Source organism: Poecilia reticulata, chromosome 1, assembly GCF_904066995.2.
Source record: "Poecilia reticulata chromosome 1, P_reticulata-male-v2, whole genome shotgun sequence".
In the NCBI taxonomy this organism is placed as follows: Eukaryota; Metazoa; Chordata; class Actinopteri; order Cyprinodontiformes; family Poeciliidae; genus Poecilia; species Poecilia reticulata.
Genome location: NC_088830.1, coordinates 5187328 through 5205188, shown reverse-complemented (window position 1 = coordinate 5205188; position 17861 = coordinate 5187328). Strand labels below are relative to the sequence as shown.

The 17861-nt window shown below is 38.9% G+C and overlaps 1 protein-coding gene across 1 annotated transcript in view; it reads right to left on the bottom strand.

The window, feature by feature from the left end:
- mad1l1 (mitotic arrest deficient 1 like 1) overlaps positions 1 to 17861 on the bottom strand; it is a 51343-nt gene that overhangs the window by 16267 nt on the left and 17215 nt on the right. Inside the window, exons 16-17 of the mRNA XM_008397155.3 lie at positions 10555 to 10780; positions 8971 to 9164 (exon numbers count right to left, since the gene is read on the bottom strand). Of these exons, the coding sequence (XP_008395377.2) occupies positions 8971 to 9164; positions 10555 to 10780 (420 nt within the window). The remainder of the gene's footprint in view (positions 1 to 8970; positions 9165 to 10554; positions 10781 to 17861) is intronic.

Here is a 17861-nt window from a genome sequence, read left to right as displayed (position 1 = left end):
ACACAGTGACAAACATGCGTGCACTCACACACTCACACGCACACCCAAGCGCGCGCGCGCTCACACACACACACACACACACACACACACACGCACGCACGCACGCACGCACGCACGCACGCACGCACGCACGCACGCACGCACGCACGCACGCACGCACGCACGCACGCACGCACGCACGCACGCACGCACGCACGCACGCACGCACGCACGCACGCACGCACGCACGCACGCACGCACACACACACACACACACACACACACACACACACACACACACACACACACACAGCTACAAGCACACCACCTCCCCAGGGGGCAAGCAGGACAGAAGACTGTCAGGAGAAATCAGAGTTAACATTCCCTTCTGTCACTGGGATTTTAAACTCCTGGGTTTCTCTCTGAAGGTTTCATTTACACACAAAAAACAAAAAAACACAGTTCATGTATTCAGTCTTGTATTCCCATTAGTCTTTGTGTTTATTGCTTATGTTTACTTTCATGGCAATAAGCAATACAGAAATGAGTGCTTTGTTTCAATGAGCAAAGTGAAGCCCAGTCCCTGAAAGACTTAAGTTTTTCATAAATATTTTGTGCAATATATCGTGCAGACTGTCTGTCTGTCTCTCACAGCTCTAATTTGTTGTCTCTTTCTGCCTTCCTACTCGTCATTTTAGATGTTCCGTTCCTTAGGAATAAAAGCAAGAAGAGTCCTCTGTCATTCCCTTTAGATGAGTCTGTCACGTTATTTTACAGTCAAATCATAAGCCGTTCAAAAGTAACATGTTTGTGGACAGCTGTAGAAAATGTACCAATGGTCTAGTTAAATCTTAACAGTCAAGGCAGAGAAAGAAAGAGCCAGAAAGAACGTCTCATCAGTAGGATACGGAATACATCTGTTTTAGGTGACTGGCTTGTTTCCCTCCAACAACGACTGGTATCAAAATGAAGATAATGAAGTTTTATGATGAATCTTATAGGAACTCACACTCTTAATCACCCCACAGTGGCAGCTGAAATAGAGACAAGTCATTAAAGGAAGACCCTGTTCATAAACTGCCCCTTATTAATTGTTGTCTCCCTTCAAAGTTTTTCACAAACTACTCAATGCCTTATAAACAGTCGGCTACACAAACACATATCTGCTCGAACTCACTACCTGTTTTTCCATTTCTTCAACCTTCCCTCAGGTGATAGACTTTACAGTTAATTGGAAGTAGGTTTTAATGAGTTGGCCTTGAGATTATATCTTTTCCTTTCATTTCAGGGGAACGCTGGAGAGGAAGGGTCGATGAAGTGAAAGAAGAGTGAGGAAAAGTAAAGGGAGGTATGAAAAAAAATCTCTCTGTGAAGAATGTTTGAAAAGTTTCCAGTAGCTGCTATAGATTGCACGTCTTTATATATCTGCTTGTTTATTTGATCGTCAAACGCAGAAGTGTGTGAGCCAAGGACAGTCTGATTCGGCAGCTCACAGGAAGTAAAACTTGAGGATTGTTCATCTAAAAACATGTCTTAACTAAAGTACAATTTTCTGTATCATGCAAGTGTTCTTTATTTTGGTTGATCCTTTGGTTTGTCTTTAAACACTAAGCCCCCTCCTAATCAGTAGAAGTCTGATACTCTGCCTGTCTTTAAAAGAAAACTGACAGTGAATCTCTGGGGATTGGATAAGGTGTATTGTGACACCTTCTGTTGTCACTGCTTGACTCTTGATTTGATCCGATTTATCATTAACATAACCTCTCTGATACATTCTATTACATAACCAAGTTAAAACACATTTTCTGTTGCTGCACTTTATATTTTGGGAACCCTTCGTGTTTTACTTCCCCCTCCACCCCGTCCAATGTGTAAGGGGCAACTAGCTTCGAATTAGCTTAGCTTCAGTGCTACTGTTGCTACTACTGTGTCAGACATGTAGTTGCTCCTCTGCTTTGGCAAGTTTGCCAAAGTAATGACGTCATATCGTATTATGTGGCGCCACACATAGCTAATGCAGGTAAACCCCACAAATCAATGAAACGCATGAACTGAACATAAAAAAAGATCACATACCTACAGATTTAAAATAAAGTGTTTTTCTTTAGGCAACATCATCCTAAGCTCTATGTGACAAAGTAAATTATACAACTAATCTCTCAAAGCTTTGATGGATTTTAAATCATGTCTTAATTGGGACCTTTAATTAACAAATAGTAACATACGAGCCGTGATTCTCCCTCAGTTGAGTAAGAAAAAATGTTAAAATAATTCACACATTTTTCCCCCCCTCACACATCTAAGCCATTTATCCCACAGATTATTAGAACCCCATAAATACCTAATCAGTGGTGCTAATCAGCCCCATCATCCAGTGCGGGAGGCTAAAAATACACATAAAGGCACAAACAAGTTAGGATCATACACAGACAGTTTGAGCAAACTTTTTAAAGGGGCAGTACTGTGTATTTTCCAGGTACGTAGTGCCATTTTATAATGCAAGTGAGTAACTCTTGACTCTTGATCTGATCTGGGTGCAACTCTGCATGGGATTAGAGAAGACCGTCATTTTTAGAAACTCCCACCATGCTGCCACAGAAAAGCTGATATTAATTCTTTCAGACCATACATGTCATTTTATGTTTGAGTTAATGAATGGTAGATCCAAAATCTTTATGCTTTTGCACAGCCTCTGTTCTACATCTAGTCGGGACTCGTCTAGCGGGGTATGTTTTAGCCATTCTATAATATATCGTTACCTGTCAGCCAAGAAGTGAAAATGAAAGTTAAGCAGATCTTATCCTCCTCTATATTTGGTCTTCTGCTGTGTTTTTAAGCTAACATGCAGGGCTTATCTTTCCACAGAAATTTAGAGAGACTTTAAACCAGCCAGATGACAGTTTGCTTGGGATCAATGAGAACAAGTAATTGATTCTTGGCAAAACCGTCACTGGCTGCCTTTCCATTCACCATAAATTTATGGAATTTGACGTTTTGAAAACAAACTTGCTAAATGAAAACAAGTCAAGTTAGAAAAAGCTTGTTTTGTTATTAAAGTTTTGGTGCTGGATGAGGTGCGGTCTTTTTATGGATGCATCAAAATTATGCATTTCGGAAAACTACAATGAAAACCCTTCTTTCGCATCATGAGTCACGTGATTAACAACCGGATGTTACCACCGGCAGAAAAGCCGAAGACGATAGGAAATGGTATGAGGACGATGGCGCGGCATGTTTTTAATGAAGTATCACGTGAACAAGCTTATTCACGTGTGATTTTAATTGCATGTTTTGTTCAACAAAAACACAGCAACTGGGAAATTATGTTTTTTTTCTTTTTTTTTTTACTTTAGTGGAAAGCTTTACACACATTTGTCATGGAAACAGAGCTTTTTATTTAAGCAACCCTTCCCATTGGTTATATGGGTATGACTTTCCATAGGGCAAGATCATCTTCCACTTTCTTTAAAAGTGGGATATTATATTTTGTTAACTATGTACAGCTACCCAGCTTTTGAACCAAACCGATTCAAATTTATACCAATACTGCAAAGACGGTCAACTCTGACACTCATAATATTTAATCTTTCAAAACCCTACAAAGATTAGCTGTTCAAAGAATCACAGTCAGGCTTCACACTGTACTCTTCACTCTTTTTATCAATTGTAAAATGAATCAAAAGAAAGAGCACTCATGTACCAACATTATCTGATTCTTTGTGAGTCCAAAGCATAGAGTTGAAATAAGTCTAAATATTTGAAATATCTAAAGTACAAAGGAATTTTCTTGCCAGTATGTTCTTGCCGCTTGCTCAAATGAAGTCAGAGTCTGAGGTTTGTAAAACCTCATTTATTCATCCATTTATTTTTTCCGTCTTCTGATACCACTGCTTCATTTCATCTAATGTCAAAGTTAACTTGTGTTGTTGAGTATTTAGCATTCAGTCTCTGAGGACTGCATTTCATGTTTTTGGCTCCTGAGTGTTGGGCTGATTGACAGCAGATTGAGAGTACCAGCCATGAAGGTTTTTCCCCTGGGAAGGCAAAAAGGATGTCTTCTAGCACAGCAGTGTCCATATAATATATGATGTAATGTTAATCAAAATGCTCTCAAGGTCCTTCCACTGTGCGTAGCCAATCAGCAATAGAGCAGCGCTAACCATATCTTCAGTTTTACAACAGGTATGAAACCCACAAACTCCCATGTTGGACAGCTGTGAAGAGAGCACTGCGGACATTACAGCTAAGATCTAGTTGTCTGGTAAATGTGTACCACCTTGTCATGCAGTTGCAATCTAGTATGCCTGTTCATTCACTTTAAACTTGAATGTACCACACGTGAGCATAAGTTGGTCAAAGGTCAGACAGTGACTTCCACTCAACAGAAAGGCTTTGGAAAGAAGCTTAAAGTCTTTAACATCTTAACTGTCAACCCCAGAAACATTTGCATGTCAGTTACAGCAAAACTCCACTTTCATTAAAGGGTATTTAGTGAAAGTATGTATTTTCCAAGCACATTTTATAGCACAATTAAATAACCGCCACCTTCAGTTGTTATAAAAAGGCTATATATCAATATGATTTAGAAGAATTTGACTTAATTTAAATTGGGCCTCTATCTCTTTAAGAAACTTCTGTTCTTACTGGGACTTCGCCTTCAGGAAGTCATCACAACATGGCTCCTCTATTAACCCTTTAGCAATGTTTTTACCAGCATTGCACTGAGAAATAGTACATACAATGAGCTCAGTAGATGTACAGTTTAATCAGGTGTTTGCTAATTGCTGCTGGCTAGTCTGCAGGAGCTGAGTAGGGCAGTGGTAGCGGAGGGCTGCTCTGTGAGGCAGATGCAGCTCTGAGGAGGATTGGTTGCATGGGAGATTAAAAGATTTTATTTTATTGTTTTTCAAACATGCATGAAAAAAAAATTGAGGCAACGGTCTACAACTGAAAAGAACTGATGACAATTGAGACAACAAAAGCCTTACATTTTCATTAGTAATATTCAGAGTATGTCTTTAAGCCAGTAGTCAATTGGAATTTATGAAATAATGACATTTATGAATGCTGTGGATTTTGTTTGGCCATAACTCTTGATTTGGTCCTTTTTGAAACAAGCAAAAAAAAAAACAAAAAAAAACAACCATACAACCATATCTGATTAAATTCAATTGAAGGTAAGATCAGGTATAAGATCAGGAGGTGTGTGTGCATAAAATAAGCCAAATCAATAACACTTTAGTTTAGCTCCAGTACTTCTTTCTATCAGTTTCAAGTGTTCAAAAGAGACACTTGTTTTTTGAAAAGAAGTGAGGGGTGCACCCTGTTCATGATCATTTTTACTAGCAGTAAGTCCATACAAAATTATGCTTTGGTATTTAAGTTGCAGAAGTTATAATCACATTATTTCTTCAAACTTTCATACAGTGTCAGCTGCTGGAGTTGTAGAGTTTTAATGATGAAAGGCAGGAAAAGTGTTGCAACAACACCTAAAGCCATGACAAAGACTGAAACAGAAATTCTTCTAACCGTCGCGTAATGAGGCAGACCTCAGTCATGCTGAGAGAAGGCAGGGCATGACCAGACAAGAATCTCCTCTAACAATTTCAGTTATTCCTAAACCGAATCAATGCTTTGAGGGCTGAAAAATAATTTGACTGAAGGTTGGTGAAACATGTCAATCAACATGTCACACAGCGATGAATTCATTAACAAACGATGACTAGAGGAGAGCGACTGTGGCCAGTTAAACAGCTTATATATCATAGACGGGAGATTTGGTTGCCTCTGTTGAAAGGGGAATATTAGTAGGATTATCTGGCAACCCTGTTGGTGTGGTGATTAACGGTAGAATCCCATCTGTAGAAGCTTCTATGCTTCCTGTTCAAAATGCCATTTTGTTTGCATTTAACGCTGCTGGATTGTAACCAGGTGGTCGGTAGATTATAGAATGACAACACAGGAGAAGTGGTACCTACATACTGAAGGGGAAACAGACTGATCCAACACTTATTACAATACTGGAAAAGGTATTTTCCGACAGAGTGAAGGAAAATTGTTCCAGTACAACAAGTGGTAAAATTGTAAAGTTCTGTTACTGCGCACCGGTGCATAGCGACCCACTTAAAGCAGTAAGAGTACGGCTCAGGTCTGACTTGCACATAAAATTCAGACAAATTTTATGTGCAAACACTGGATTTTTTTTAGAAGATAGACCTGTATCTAATACAAATGGAAAAACAACATATAGCTAAGTCGTTGTTCAAAAAATTAGTACCTCGTCAGATGATATTTATTGCTTTAAGTCTTAATCAGGATAGTGTGGGGTTTTTTCATTATGGTTAGATCAGTTCAAAAAGCTAATAAATAGATCCATAAACACAAAAGCTGAAGGATATTATATCTATAATTTCAGTATGTTTTAGTTCATTTTATATCAACACAATATAGTCCAGTTTAAGGCTGTTGTAAACGATTATTTTAGAAATCGAGTAATCTATAGATTTTTCTTACGATTAATCGAGTAATCGGATAAAAACAATTATGAAATAAAATATTGGTAAATCTTCCATAACACCAGTGTTACTATCAGATATCAACATCAGTCTATTTTTTCCACATTTGAGCTTCCCTACCAGTTACTTTTTTGTAGACCGGGGGAGCAATGCGGGATATTTACGGCTCCTCCGTTCAGAAACTCATCTACCAGCCATGTTCCGCCTCCCGTTTGTCAGACCCGGATGATATAAGTTCGTCCGTGCGGTTCGTCCGTAAAGCTGCTCTTACCCTGTAAGCATCAACCCTCAGCCGCCCCGCCGTGTTCAGTCTCTCCGCTCACCTGTATAAATCCTCCTCAGCTTCTTCCCGCCGTTCAACCAGCAGCTCCGGAGCAGAAAGGCTGTCGAACTCCCGGCATCGCGCCGGTCATTTTAAGGATGTTTATTGGTCCCACAAAAACGATAAAAACCCGGAATTATCACCAATCAGTAAAATCCCCGCGGACCGAACCTGAAGATTGGACGTTATGCCGCCAACACGTAGCTTCCGTCAACAACTCAGAGGCGGAAGTCAGAGCTCCGCTCAACGCAAATAATGTTCCAGCTGAAACACAGTGCGCTAAATGATAAAACATAAATTAACGAAGCTTCGAGGCAGGTCAATTTTCCTCGAGGAATTTTAATAATCGAGGTACTCAAATCACTCGAGGAATCGTTTCAGCCCTAGTCCAGTTACTTGTAGTTTCTCACCCATTAATTACCATTTTTATTTATTTCAGTTCTTGTTATTTCGTTAGTTTTAGTCAGTTATAACCTTGGTCTTAATTTTTGCTCATTTCATCCACCACCTATTAATACCTTTTTACAACCCTGTGCACATCCTGCTCTGTGCATGTGAATGGATGAACTTTGAGATGCAACGAGGTTGGTATCAAAAAGCCTGAGGCAAACATGTGACCACTTTAGCATGAAAATGTACACCAAGAGGGTGTACACATAGTGTGTGTGTGTTTTTAGTTTTTAGATGAATATATGAGGTCAACAAATATTGGCAGTAAACTGTCTCCTCCAGCAGGGTCTCAGGTGGGCGAGCTGGGCACACCAGCAGCTGTAACAACAACACACCTATTCTCACACATCTCACACATCCTCATTCTCCTTTACAGGGTAAAAGGAGAATGAGATATCAAATTTGTCCTTGAGCAAGGCATTAATTAGCTACGAAGATATTAAACCTGCTCCCTAACTTGCCGGAAATGATTTCCCCACAGTATGGATTTATCTTGGCTGCAGGACACCCATCATCACACCAACAAGCAACAACACAGTGATTACCCACTGCTACGAGCTCGGATCAGAGCAGAGCAGCAGAGAAAGAGGGAGATGAACAAAAACAGACATAAATGGGATGAATGTGCCCAGCACTGAATGGACAGATGAAAAGAAGAAAAGAAAAAAAGATGCATGAGTAGAGGAAGGACAAAATTTTTTTCCCCTCACTAGAGGTACTTAAGTAAAGGATTTGCTCAACAGATAAGGGAAAATCACATACAGTTGGAATTGAACCTACTCAAGCATACAGGGAGCAAGAGAGAGATTAAAGCCCCGCGTCCCTGACCCAACACTCTGCCAGCCTCTGTATCACTCACACATAATTCTTCCACTTATGTTCTCAGCTCAATGAGACAAGTATCAACTCTATATTTATAAAATGTAGAGATCAATCAGTATTGAACTCTACGTTTAGAGTTCAGTTTAGAACTTTACGAGATAGCCGGAAGAGAACTCTGGGTTATCTTATGGCCCAAAGCTTAAGTCGTTTACGTCATTGATTACTTTAAAACTAATAAGCCTGTTAAAGAAGATGTAAGAAAAACAAATGTAAGAAGTACACAAGACATTATAGGAAGCACAACTTAATGTCTAAATGTCGTAGAGTTAAAGTCAAAAGTATCCACGATTAAATCTACTTAAGTACTGTCAAACTTTTGGATTTACTTTTCCTTATTCATCCACAGTTTTCACTCCACGAATTTTTTGTTGCTAGGTAACCAAAGAATGTGTGAGTTAGTTGATGCCACCAACCTTCCTTGCTCAGTGAGAGCTGGAGAAGCTAAAGCCTGTCCTCTGCCTACAACTCCCAGAATGCTGTGCGCTTCTGGATCTGTATATTGAATACCATCAGTTGTATTACCTATTGATATTAGTCACGTGATATTGATCGATTGTGATAGATGTCATCTATCACAAAAGATTTTAGGACTTTGGTCACTAAAATCTACATTAATGTTATGAATCAAGGCTGAGAAAAGTTTAGCTAAATAAAGTGAGCATGCAGAGGATAAGTACATGAATCTTAAAATATAGTAATCTATGAATGTTGCACCAGTGAAATCCTTTTCAATTGTACTTTTGGTCTAATAATGTCGATGGTAGTCGACATTACTAGTGTTTCCTCCAGTATGGATTGAGTCCTCCCTGTAATTTTGCATACCTTTTTGAAGAGCAGCGAGTCCTGCATGTGCTCTGCGTAGACGGAGGTGAGCCTGTACTGGTTCTCAGTGGTTATGTCTATCTGGTAACCAGTCAGGACGTAGCAGACGGTGCGGAACTCCTGGATCTTCTTCTGAAACACCTCCTTCAGCCTCTGGTTCCTCAGCTCGGAGCTCTCCATCTGCTTACGTAAATCTAGAGCAAAATATAATTAATATACGCCTGCACTGAATACGTTTTACATATGAATTTCAGCTGTCTGTTCAAGACATCATCTTTGTAGACATTGAGCATTCTCTACCTATTCTCACTAGACTGACGCAGCACTGACAGACAGATCTGAAACAAAACAAATGCAATGTCTCCATAGAAGTACAGCTGCTCACTTTTACTTCTACAACATAAAATCACAGCTGGATGCTCATCACAGCAGAAACAGGACCAGGTATCACTTCAACTTGTCTAGCAAAAGTTCAAATAAATTCACTTTATTTCTATAGTAAATAGCTATGCTGCTGTAGGCTGAGTGAATTCTGCTAGCTTACTGCCTGGCTATGACAGTAAACTAGTTGTAACCAGGCCTGTTACCATAGAAAATCTAACTGGACGATAAATTTTCCCAGTAGTTATTGTGATAAACGACACTATTGTTGTTTTGAGACCATTTTGAGGCACATATGATAAATTGCATAACAACGCAAGTTTGCCGTCTCAAAGATACATAAACTTTAATTTTGTTAAGAAAATACTTAACCCTGGAACTGGAAGATATTTTAAGTTTCCGAAATAAAACAAATCAAAACAATAAATAAAATGGGGGGGGGGAAACCACACACACACACACGCACACCGCCCCCACCACACACACACACACACGACAGACACAACTGACACACAAATTAAAGGCAATTTTGTCTGTAAACAAAATTGCCTTTCAAAAAATATTAATCATCAGAATGGAAATCATTGAGTTCATTTTAATTTACCATGGGATTAATTAATATCTTGCTTATTACAACATTTCTATTAGAGTAATCAAAAGAATACTGAAAGCTTCAGTAGCTTAATTTTATAAAAACGTGTTTTTTACATATTTGTTAAACTGAGGCAGACAGACAACATGTGAAGAAATCAAGCTTCTCTGTCTCCTACCAGTGGTTTTACTGCCATCTGCACAAATGTACCACTGCTGGTCAGAAACAACCAATCAGAGCCAGGAGGAGTGTCTCAGTGCTGCTAATCATGCTTGTGTATTTGCTGCTCACAGCCTCCCCCTTGCTCTCTGCTGCGGCACAGCTCCTCCTACCACGAATGCTAAGGCTAGTTAGCATGGCTAAATCAGATAAACAGTTTTCCTGTAACGTCGGGTCGTTTCTCCACCGATAGCCCAGAAAGACTTTTTTTGCTGCAGCTGTGAGGCTTAACATTTATTCTTTTTTATTGACTTCAATCTTATTTACAAATCTGTATTAAACTAGCAAGAAATAAAACTGTTTGAGTTCTACCAACAACTATTCTTGCCATGCTTTCATCAAGAGCCAATTCAGTACTAATCAATGACGTGTTTCCATATTGGGAATCTTACCCAGCACTTCCTTGGATGGGGGTAAGTTGATGCTAAAGCCAGGAGTATGGATGCTGGAGTCGTCTTGTGAGGCCACGCCTCCTTCCTGGAAGGAACGTACGAGTTCCCTCAGACGCGTCAGTTCCTCTTGGACCGCCTCCGCTTCCTGCCAACGCTGCTGCTTGGCCTCGGCGGTTGGGTTCAGCTTCAGGTGGATGACGCGGGTTTTGACAGGATCATAGTCTCCCTGAACCAAGCAGAAGAACAGATAATATCAGAGTCCTTCAATAATCAGGAGTGTTAACTGATTATTGATAAGAGTGAAGAAGCTTAACATTTTAAATAAAAAGCTTGCAGATGATTTTTAAAAACTTAGTTTCTGATAAAATAGTAATTTTCTTCTTTTTTTTTGCATAATATACAAGATGAAGTCATAGAGAAACCACCCAATGCTTTAAATAGCAGCTTCAAAGGTTTTAAAATGGTAAAGTTTGTGTTTGAATTCAGCTTGATTAAATAATAATAAGGACAATTTCCCTAAAGGAAAATCCCAGAGGGAGGGAGAGATCAATCAATCAATAAATCTATAATCTATCTCATCTAAACCAGCAGGCATCTGAGTTTTAGGGGAAATCCAGAGCTGGTTAACAGACCATCCGTGTTTGAAACCCATAACAAAAATAATGTGTATAACAAGCCAATACGTTGCATGTCTAAAGGAAGGAACACAAGGCCAATTAAAATTGGCACCACAACTTTTAAATCTACAAGACAAGAATAGAAAATTCTACACCTGTTACAATGTCATTTCATATACAACACACGGACGGATCCTTTGGCAGCAGAAAGAGAGCAGCAGGACATGAGAATAATTAGACATCTTGAAGCTAACATGTCTACAGTCCTCACTTAGGTCATAAAGAAACCAGAGAAAAGAAAAGACGTCACAATGCAGGAACACTTTTCAGTTCCACATGCAGCGAGTTTCAGAACTCATACTGTTTTTTTAAAACACAATTACTTTCCCCCTTTACCCGGCGTCACGTTGCTTGTTTCTTTAAATATTTTTTAGTAAAATAAACTTAATTAGATGTTTCCATTAGCTATGAGCCGCTATTGTCCAAATGAATAAAAATAAACAAATGAAAAATATCACTATGTGAAAACTTTCTGCTTAGGATTTCTGCTAGTCTTACATAAAAATTTGCATTTCAACAAATGAGCTCTGAATCCCAATAGGTACCAAAGTCTCAAAAGTTCAGTGATCCAAAACAGAAAAAAAAAAACACATTTTCACATAAGCCTGTCACTTTAACAAATTTTACTTAGCATAAAAATTGAATAATAATACAAGTACCCAATCTCAAAGATCAAGCTAATTAAAAAAAAATTACAGTGGAACTGGAAGACATTTTAAATATTCAGAATATATAAACCAAACAAAACGCATATAAAATGGATTATGAAACATATTAATCAGACAAGGGAAATAAGTAAAACTGGTGGTTCGAATTTTTGTGAAAAGTTGCAGACATACTACTGGGTGTCAAATGTTTGCAGCATTTTTAGAAACGTTGGCTTTTTAATGAGACTAAAGGACATCTCTGGCAATTAGGAAAACCATCCTTTTAGCTGACCTTTACGTATTTTGTTTGTTGATTAAACACCTCAGTGACTGTGGAATGTGCTCAAACATGTAGACAAGCTAGCAACACAATACAAGCAAGTTGAAAAATGTCAAACTTTTGTCGCTGTTGTTGCTATGGCATCCCTTGAGTTGGGCGGAATACTGACGCTTGTTGCTGTCATTTATCGCTACCCGTATGTTGAGCTAATTACTCCAAGAATGCGAGAAGAGGAGGAGTCAGATTATGCATCAGAGTGAAACTTTTGTCATCCAGTTTTCTTGGTAGAAAGAGAACGAACACAACAAAAACAGGCAATTATCAACCTCATTTTAATTCATCATTTATTTGTTGCGATAGACCTATTTTGACCAAGTGAATTCATTAGAATCTCTGCCAGGATTTGCCATGGAGACTTGAGCTTTAGGCGAGTTAATGGATAAGCAAGAGAAGATTGGGGTTGTGCCTGAAAAGCATGAAGGAAGAGCTCTCCAACGCAGCAACTTGCATGGACGGCTCAGCTTTAAGGTCTCTCTTTCTGTGTTGCAGTGTTAAGAGCTACATGCAAGACAGAAAACATCCCAGGGGGAAAACTGAAAAGTGCATTACAAGATATTTTTAGTCAGAATGGCCTGTAATTAATAAAAACCGAGTGTTGGGGTGACCTTTGTGTTTTGTGACAAGTAATTAGGAGAGCATTTACCACGTCAACAAGACTAATGGGTTTTTTTTGTCATTTACTACTGAAACTTTCTGTGGTCAAAAAGTCAGACTAACTCAAAACGGTTCTCACACAGGGTATTTTTTAAAATAATATGCAGCAGGGGTTGTCAAAGTGTAACAGAGCCAACTCACCCCTTTCCCCTCAAACACCCTTCCTACTACATTATTACGGTTCCAAGCCCACAGAGGGGGCAGAACAGGCAACGGAAGGCAGGCCTGTTTGCCTGCTCCAGGAAACTGCTTGAGCTTGAAGAAGTGAGGACTGAAATGTACAATTCTTGGTCGACGGGCAGGGCCTGGACTTAGGTTAAATTGTAACGGCAACACCAAGTGGTGGAAGACAGACGCTTATCGACTTTAACGACTGAGTGCAATCCAGTCAATCTGACTGCTCCAGCGGAGCATGGAACCCTTTGTAATTGCACGGATTTTTCCTTATTAGTATTATTACTTTCTGCTACAACACATTGGGCTGAAGAACCAGAAAATGATGGAAGACATCTAATATGGTAGAGAGAGCTAACCACTACTCAGACAAAGGATTAGCAAAAGTCAATGCATTTTAGCTAATAACTTTTAAACTATAAATGCTACACTCAAAACCTTGAATCGTCTTAATCCTTGAATGATTCTGCACCACTCTGCTGTTGTGCATCACTAGCACAAAAGTTAATTGTCAATCAATCAAGTCTATTCGTGTAGTAAATTTCATCAATAAGGCAATTCAAAGTGCTGTACATGATAAAAACGCAAAAATAAAGAGTCATAAAAACAACATACAGTCTCCACTTGAAAAGCCAGTAAACATTACATTTGTTGAGTCAGAGCCTTTATCAGAATCATTAATACACATCAAATATGTTGTGCACATCTTCAACACATTTATTATTACATAAGAAATTAATACATAGATTCTAACAAACAATGAGACATCCCTGAGTAATTATTTTTTTGGACATTTTGGTGATAGGGACACTGTGGGATCAAAAAGTTTATCTGCACAATCATTGGATTAAATTACACCAAACTTGGTGCATATGTTCCAGTCTGCACCCTGAGGCCACAGCCTGAATATGATTATGAAGTGTGTTGTATGTTGCCTCACATTTGATCAAATCTCAAAGTTGAGTGGGGGGGGAAAAAAAAAATCACACATCATAAACAAGTAGAGGACAGTTTTCTAAATATAACCACTAGGTGGCACTGTTACAAACAAAATGTGCGTTAAATGTGAAAAGTCTAGATCTGTGGTCCGAGTTAAAATTTAAGCATTTAAGCACTGAAGACCTTAGCAAACTAAGAAGCTGCTTAGTTTGCTTTTGCCTTGGGCTGGCTCCAAATGTGACCAACTTTACACAGCTTGTTTCAAGAACCCTGGGGAGAATGGACAAAGTGGAATGAAAAGGCAATCTACTACCACTTGATCTTTTTTTTTTCCTTTTTCTCTCTTTCTCTCCCTTTTTTTTTTAATCAATCTGCTTTTATAAACTGGGTCACCTGATTTCCTAAATAGCCAGTACAAAATGTGTCAGGATGCATTTAAATGGAGAAACATGGACTTCTGTCATGTTCAAGTACTATAACACAAAACGAGCGCAAAGACATTTTCTGATTAGTCTGCTGAGCTGACCTGAACTAATTTTCTCTCCACATACTCTTAAGGGAAGAAAACTCTTTTTGTGTGTTTTACACAAACATCTACGACAATCAATGTTGGTCCTTTGAAAAAGAAGTTTTTCAGACCTCTTCAGAATGTTTGTCAATGAGAGAGTGCAGGGCTTGGAGACTTCCTGACTACCTAGAAGATTTATTGGAGAATATGCTGGCCAGTCGACAAAAACTAATCCTAATCAAAGATTTCCTGCACTGCCTTATCTTTTATGTGGCACGAAAGCTCAAAATCTCCCACAGTGAAAAAGCTGTGCAATCTTTTGGCAGAGTTTGCAGGTGGCTACTTAAGAACTTTGACCGTGATTGGTATTTGTCGTTTCCAAGCCACAGTTATCATCTCCAATAATCCATTTAAGGGTTCCCCCAGAGGCCACGCATGGAAAAGAGGCAGATCATATTATACTCACAGAGTGGCAAGTGAGGCTCCAGCAAAGTCTTTTTTAATTTATTTAAAAAGCAATAGCAAGCAGCCTTCCACTGACTCATTCTTTTTTATTATTTGTAAAAGTAAACTCAAATGATGGTGTTATTAAGATATTAAAAAGTAATGTCATGCAGCTCTGAGAACCGCATCCACAACAGATGCAAATTTTAAAACTTCACAAAAAAACCCACAACAATCTAACTTAAGCCTCTTCAAATAGTTCCAGTTCTTATGTTTGTGCCTCATTATATGGTGATTTTATAGGGGTATTTTATAGTCAAGTAACTATGTTAACTTCAGTTGTTATAAAAATGTTACATAATCAAATTTGACTTAAAAGAAATTTTGACTTTGTAATTTAATGCCTTGAAATCGGGCCTCTGTCTCTTTAAGAAACTCCTCCTTTTTCTGAAACTCCGCCTCCAGGAAGTCATCACAACATGGCTCCTATGTTAACCCTTTAACAAAGTGTTTACCAGCATTTCACTGAGAAATAGCTCTATGATTACCGTACAGCTGTCCATTCAAAATCAGCAAGTCCAACCTGTCTGTCCACGAAACAAGACGTGTCGATGCTGTCCAAAGACCTGCAGCGAGCCGACCAAGTCTCTCCTCACACACTATTATTTCCAAATTATGATGCCTGTTTGTGCAGCTCTGAATTTTTGGAACATTTAGCACTTTTTAAACACAAAAACACACTTTTTGTGATAAAAAAAAAAATTGACTTCCCCTGCGCTCCTGCCACCAGGATTAACAGAGTTTTAGGGGAAATCCTGCTTATCAATAAATTCTGGTACAGAATGTTTAACCAAACAACAGTTTCAGAATTTGCACATTGACGCAACCAGTTTAATGCCTGTTCATGAATATTTCTAATAGAATTACAGTTTGAATCTCTTGAGACCTCTTGGTTTAATGTCTACATTACGTATTGTTGAAAGGTGTTCAAGGTGCAGATGGGAAGACGGTCATGGCTTTAAGCTTCCTAAGATAAAATATGACTAAATTTGGTTCAAATTGCCATCAGGTATCCTTATCTGACCAATAATACAAAAACTGTCAGCTACAGTGCTTGACAATTACAATACAAAGGTATATATTAGGAATTGTGCGGCCTTAAATATTCATTCTTTGCTGAACATTTAATGGCTTAAGTGGGTTTTTGCTAATGCTGAAATGTTTAATGCCTTTGTACCTTGACAAATTACTGAACTCCCTAGTCAATTTAGAGCAATTTTAATGAATAAAGGCAATTTTATGACATATTTCACGACAAGGAGAGATGGAGAGATTGATAATGATATAAAAACAGAGTCAACTTAGGGTTAGGCTAGAGCAATCTGTGGCAGTCGGTGTAACGAAAGTTCTCATTGTGAGGTTTTTGAGGCATTCAGTTCTGAATGTCACTCACTCAGCCCCATTCAGTCATTGATTTCCACCCTCCAATGCCTCACCAGCCTGTCCCTCATCTCTCCACACAGTCTGATGAGCAGCTCTCTCTCAGTCGGGGAGTCAAAAAAATTAACTCCTATGAATTGACCCGATCCATTGACTGAGTAACCTTGAAACGTTCAGAAATTCACCCCTTCGGTCAGTCGGCTGCTGCCTTAAAGGTAGCGGTCATGCTTGGAGAGATGTGGATTTCATTTACTCCATGGCTAAATGGAGCCAACATGCTCGGCCACACAGATTTCATTAAAGTGCCTTGGCAGGCTTAGTTTAGCGCAGTTTAAGTCAAAGGGAGATACAGAACCTGAGATGAAACATGAACTCTCATACATAAGCAATATGTGGAGGCAGAGAGGTGAGGGGGGGGTGATCCCCAAAATAAAAACAGCCACAGGCGAAGACAAAAGGTTATTAAATTATTTTGTTAGATTAAAATAGTTCAATTAAATGTGTCGACAGTGTTGATCCCACTACCTGTCAGCAATAATATAATTTTATCACATTTTAGGGCAGTGTTATGTAAAATCGACTCGTACCTCATGTTCTAAAGTTATTCCCACATCAAAAACATACATGTGTTGCCTTGATTCTTTCACGCAATTTTGAGAAATCCTTTAATCTCCCCTGGCAACCATTCTCATCTGTGCAAAACGCCTGGACGGACCTAGTTCCGTCTTCAAGACGCAGCTCTTTCTCAGAGCTACAGTTTCCAAGTTTCGGCTTCATTGAACACCCATACCCTGCAACGTCCCCACGCAGCTCCTTCAGACTAGCCAGAAGCAATTAGCAAACACCTGGTGGAGCTACACATCTACTGAGCTCAATATAGGAGCCACTTCTCAGTGCAACGCTGGTAAAAACATTGTTAAAGGCTTAGTAGAGGATTGCTGTTGTGATGGCTTTCTGAAGGCAAAGTCACAGGAAAAGAAGGAGCTTTTAAGAGACAAAGGCTATATTTCAAGGCATTAAAGTAGGAAGTAAAATTTCTTCTAAGTCAGGGTTTCCCCCACTGTTTTATAAGCCTGGCAAGTATTTTTAAAATGATTGCATTTTTTAAACCTTTATTGTTGGCGTTCAGGTGTCAATCTTCCAATAACACATAAATATCAAGGGATATTTTCAAATTTCCTGTCAACTTTAAACATTTTTAACTGAAAAACACGACGGGGCGCTGGATGAATGACTGGCCAAGCACCCAACCACCGGGCTTTTTCTGGGGGAAACCTTGTAGGTCATATTTGATATAAAGCATTTTTATGCTATATATAATATTTTCAACCGAAGCTAACATAGTTGCTTGATTGTGCTATAAATTGGCACCATGTGCCTGGGAAACACATAATACTGCCCCTTTCAAAACTAAACAGCTAAATGTATTCACCCCCATCCAAATCTGTGTCCACTGTAATCCTTTCATCCAATAAAAGAATGGG